This window comes from Buceros rhinoceros, unplaced genomic scaffold (genome assembly GCF_000710305.1).
Source record: "Buceros rhinoceros silvestris isolate BGI_N320 unplaced genomic scaffold, ASM71030v1 scaffold2701, whole genome shotgun sequence".
NCBI lineage: Eukaryota > Metazoa > Chordata > Aves > Bucerotiformes > Bucerotidae > Buceros > Buceros rhinoceros.
Genome location: NW_010393502.1, coordinates 48,330 through 52,672, shown reverse-complemented (window position 1 = coordinate 52,672; position 4,343 = coordinate 48,330). Strand labels below are relative to the sequence as shown.

The 4,343-nt window shown below is 46.4% G+C and overlaps 1 protein-coding gene across 4 annotated transcripts in view; it reads left to right on the top strand.

Annotated features, from left to right (window-relative positions):
* SRGAP2 (SLIT-ROBO Rho GTPase activating protein 2) overlaps positions 1–4,343 on the top strand; it is a 96,971-nt gene that overhangs the window by 53,200 nt on the left and 39,428 nt on the right. For all 4 annotated transcript variants that reach the window (XM_010144852.1, XM_010144853.1, XM_010144854.1 and 1 more), the window contains exon 4: positions 2,407–2,469. In XM_010144852.1, coding sequence (XP_010143154.1) covers positions 2,407–2,469 — 63 coding nt within the window. The remainder of the gene's footprint in view (positions 1–2,406; positions 2,470–4,343) is intronic.

Sequence of the window (4,343 nt, the reverse complement as noted above, 5' to 3'; positions counted from 1 at the left end):
GTAATGCTCCCCGTCAGGATAGATAGGGATTTCCCTGGAATTTCGAAGATGTGATAACGTGCGCCACAGGACAGGGTTGGAGCAGTGAGTTACAATCATTTCAGCAGCCTGTTGGGGTGAACAGGTAACAGTTGGGACATCACTTCTTGGGATCATAAATGGCAGAGAATGGGAACATCTCGTTGGGTCTGACTTTGGCTTTAATCTCTAACCTTGGGCTGAAAGATGTAAATTCTATTGCAAATGCAGAGGTCTTTCTTGCTCGTTTATACTGTCCCCCTTCCCACAGTAGAAGAAGGGGATTTAAGGTCTGGGTGCGTGGCCGTGGGAGGCTGCGAGGCTGGACTCTGCGGCTGCACCTCTGCTTTGCTTTGCAAGGTGTGTCAGCCAGCGCTGGCTCCAAGAGCTTTTTTATGTGTCTGAATCGCTCAGCTTTTCTCAGGGAAGCTCTTCAGAATGCGAGCAGTGACAGCTTCAGCATGAAATCTTGTCGCTAATGAAGCGAAGATTAATCGTACGCTGAGCTCATTAAGGAAGTCGCTTCGCTCTCCTTTGCATACAAGGCACACTGCGTGCTGAAGCGCCGCTTCAAAGAGCGCTTAGCGTGCAGAGGTGCCGTTGTCAGTAGCTATGGAGGAACCTCTTTGGACTTTCCAGGGTTATTTGTTAGGAAACCAGAAGCTTATCAGTTCCTGCTCCTGCATTAGCTAAAGCCAAACGTGTTCCAGCAGCGGCTCTTCACGCCGGCGTTGAGCCTAGTTGCGATGTAGAAGTGCTGGCTGCTCGTTACCTAGCCGGCAGTTTAAATAAATACATTTTTAAAATCTGACACTTGGCTGCAGGCTAGTTTGGGTGTCAGCCTGTTTTGACAACCAGTCTTGTCTCTCTGCACCTTTTTTTGTTTTGTTTTTTTTTATTTTTTTTCATTCTGCTGTTTTAGTGACGGAATCGAGTTCCTGAGTCACATAACCTTAGATGTTACAGGGCAGCTCCCTAAAGCAAGCTCCCCCAGGACAGAGCCATTTGTATTGATACGGTTACATTGTGTTGTAGTCCTTGTGGTTTCCACTAACAAAACCAAGCTGCCTGCTTTGTCTGCTGAGGTAAATCCCATATTGATTTACAGTTGGAATGGAAATGGGAACGTGGGCATGTAAAGCTCCCTAAGAGTAGTTTCGCCTTAAATGTTCATGTGGAGGTTCTTTTTGTGGCTGTGGTGATGAAATACAGCAGTGGAGGAACATTTGCCAGAGGGTGTAGCCGGCTGTGGTGGTATTTGTGGAAGAAGAGGTGAACTTCGGGTAAATCTCATGGAGACTCAAAGGAGAGATTGTGTATCTGAAAGCACATGCCTTTTTTTAAACGCTGACTGGCTTTCTCATACAAAACTAAAAAAAAAAAATACATTGACACTAACACTGTGCTCAAAGATAGACTGCAGGCTCTGTAGAGCCTCTCAGATACAGTCAGCACAAAATCAGGTGGATCAAAGCATCTCCTGCAGTACCACCAGGCCAAAGGACCTGCTGTCAAGCACATCTCCCTGCTCCTCCTGACTCCTCTGTGACCAGCACTGCTTCTTCAGCAAGCCACATCCACTCCAGCCACCAAAAGTGTGTATATATACATATAAAGAAGTAGCAAGTCAGGGGAAATAGGTTTAATCATCTGTGCCCAAGGCTTATCAAGTGAGAGCAGGCAGACCCTGCAGTATGGTTTCTCTCCTAGATCCGTCTCCATAAATGGTGATGCCTTGCCAGACCCCACCTGAGCGACCTCGTGTCTTCAAGAATCACTATGATGGGGTGGCAGTGGCAACTGGTGATGTGTGTGGTCAAGGGACAAGGGATTAGGATAGGAGGGGCTGGCGGTACCAAAGGACTGGGTGGGAGATGACAGGCTCAAAGGAAGGAGCAGCAGTACTGCCTGGAGAGATGGGAGTGTGAAGGAGGTGTCTCAAGCTTCAGGAACTGGCTTTCTCAGCATACTGAAGAGTTGCCTGGTTTGGGATATGATGCTCAATAAAGGAAGAGCATTCCTGTTGGCTTTCTCCAGCATTTCTTCAGCTTCCCTACCAAGCTGTCCTATAGTCATAGACTTGTGTGATCCTGCAATGGGCAAATCTCTGTGTTCCCAGGCTTGTAACGTTGGAATCCCCACATCCTCTGGAAATTGCCCTGTCTCCTCACTGCAAGGCTTTTCTGCCTGTGCATATTTAACATTTCAGTCTATTAACACTGTGCGATGTGTCCCTCAGTGGCTTTGGGCTGGGCAGTTATTGGATTTGCTAGTGTAGATAGCGGGGCTTAATTGAGCCTGAATTATTCGTAGCTGCCGAGCATGCTCACTTCCTCCGCCTCCTCACCATCTTCCCCAATTAACTTTCATTTCTCTGTTTCATTGCAGAGCAAGGAAGTGGGATTGCAGCTCCAGGAAGACTTGATGAAGGTCTTGAATGAACTCTACACGGTAAATCAAACTGACTTTTTGGCATCTTTTCAGGCAGAAGGAAGAAGTGTTTGACTTCTCCCAGCCTGCTGCTGCAGCAGAGGCTAAGCACCAAGACTGATAAATGCCTGCAGCTTTTGCTGTTTAAGGCAGCTTGTCTTCACCAGTCTCCACAGCTCCATAAATCTCTTTTTTTCCCGCTGTCCTTATGTTATTTCAGCTCTGTGAGTGTTGGCTCCACTGCTCAAAGGTCTCACCTGCTGCTAGCTGCAGTGTTGGTTTAAAAAGAGATGTTTGAATTATTTCTAAATACACTAAAAATGGTCAGTCCGTGGTTTGGTGTGCTCTGAGCATGCAGAAGACAGCATGCAGTGGGGAGGACCCACTGTCTGTTGTTGTTCCTCAACTCTTTCAGCAAAACAGCTCCCTTTAGAGTAAAAGTCTTCTATCAGTGCTTTGTGCTTCTCAGTGTATCCACTGGGGACCCCAAGGCAGGGGCGCCCCCCGGGAAGGAGGAGGAATGTGTTCATAAAAGTTCATACGCTGCTGGGGGATTTTTCTTCTTGCACAGATGAGTGGAAAAGCCTGTTTGATTAAAGTTTTGTTTTCTGCAGCTGTTTCTGAGCTAGTTCTTTTTTAAAAGCAGAACTTACGCATGCATTTGTTGCTCTGAATGTCTTTTCTTTTGTCTTTCCTTAATGATACATTGGGTCGTTACACCAAGGTGCAGGTTCTGTCCTCTGTTCTTTCAAAAGATGATGCAGGGATGTTTTGCGAGCCACGGCATGTCAACCTCGTGATGAAATTCAGTATTAATATCAATGCTAGAGTATTAGGGGCGTGCCCTGCCATTCCCCATGTCAACAGGATGTGTGGAAGGGAATCCTTTTGTTAGAGCGTTGAAGCCAAATACTCAGACTAATCTTTTAGGGAAGAAGGCTGCTCAGGAGTGGGAGAAGTGTTCTGGCTGCTGAAGTGGCAGTTGAAGAGGTGAGCAAATCAGTTCACTATTTTCCTTCTTTTCTAGGTCAGAGTATTTAGCATCGCTGAGACTTTTCCGCGGGCAAAGAGGGTTTGTGTTCCTCCACAGGCAAGTCAGGAACGATCGGTGTGGTGGGAGCTGGAGGCGCTTTGAGGCTGACCCCTGGTTCGTGTACTGTTGCTGTAGCTCCTTGGTTACTGTAGCGTGAGTGAACTGCGTTGTGCTCATGCTCCTGAAAAGCGGACAATTTCCTGGGGTACGAAGGTGGCTTTGTAAATGCAGCAGAGGCTGTCATCGGCGCTGCCTACTCAGGAAATGATTTATTATTCAAGGGCACAATTTGATTCAACTTTTGAGTCATGTACTTGGATGGGATCCTAAGGAGGAATACAGATCTGTCTCGAAACACAGACTTTTAGGAAGTGAGGCTTATTTCTAATCCAAGTTCAGATGGCACTGGAGGTGATAGGGTGGCTGGTTAGTGGAGCTTACACAGACGAGCGTAACCATCTCTGTATGCCAGGATCTTTGAGCCAAACACCGAGTCCTGGAAGCTCCTCTGTCCCTGGAAGGAAGATCTTCCAGAATTCAGCCTTGGATGAACAATGCGATGTAGGGTATCAACTTTTTTCATGTCAGTGCTAGGAACTTGAAATCTCTTCATTAATTCCTTCTGCTGTAAAATTTTAAATTGTCTCTTCACCAGAAGATTTATTTTCCTTTGAAAAAGCCACTTCTGCTGATCACATTAGAAAATATTTCTTGCCAGACTCAATTCAGTCCCTGGTGGGATTGGTTTTATTAGTACCCTTAGAAATATTTCCACTTCTTGTTCTGCTGGGTATCTGAAGGACTGGCAGAATTCCTGATTCCAGGCAAAACGGGTATGGATCAGGTTCTTTAGTTTCCCTAC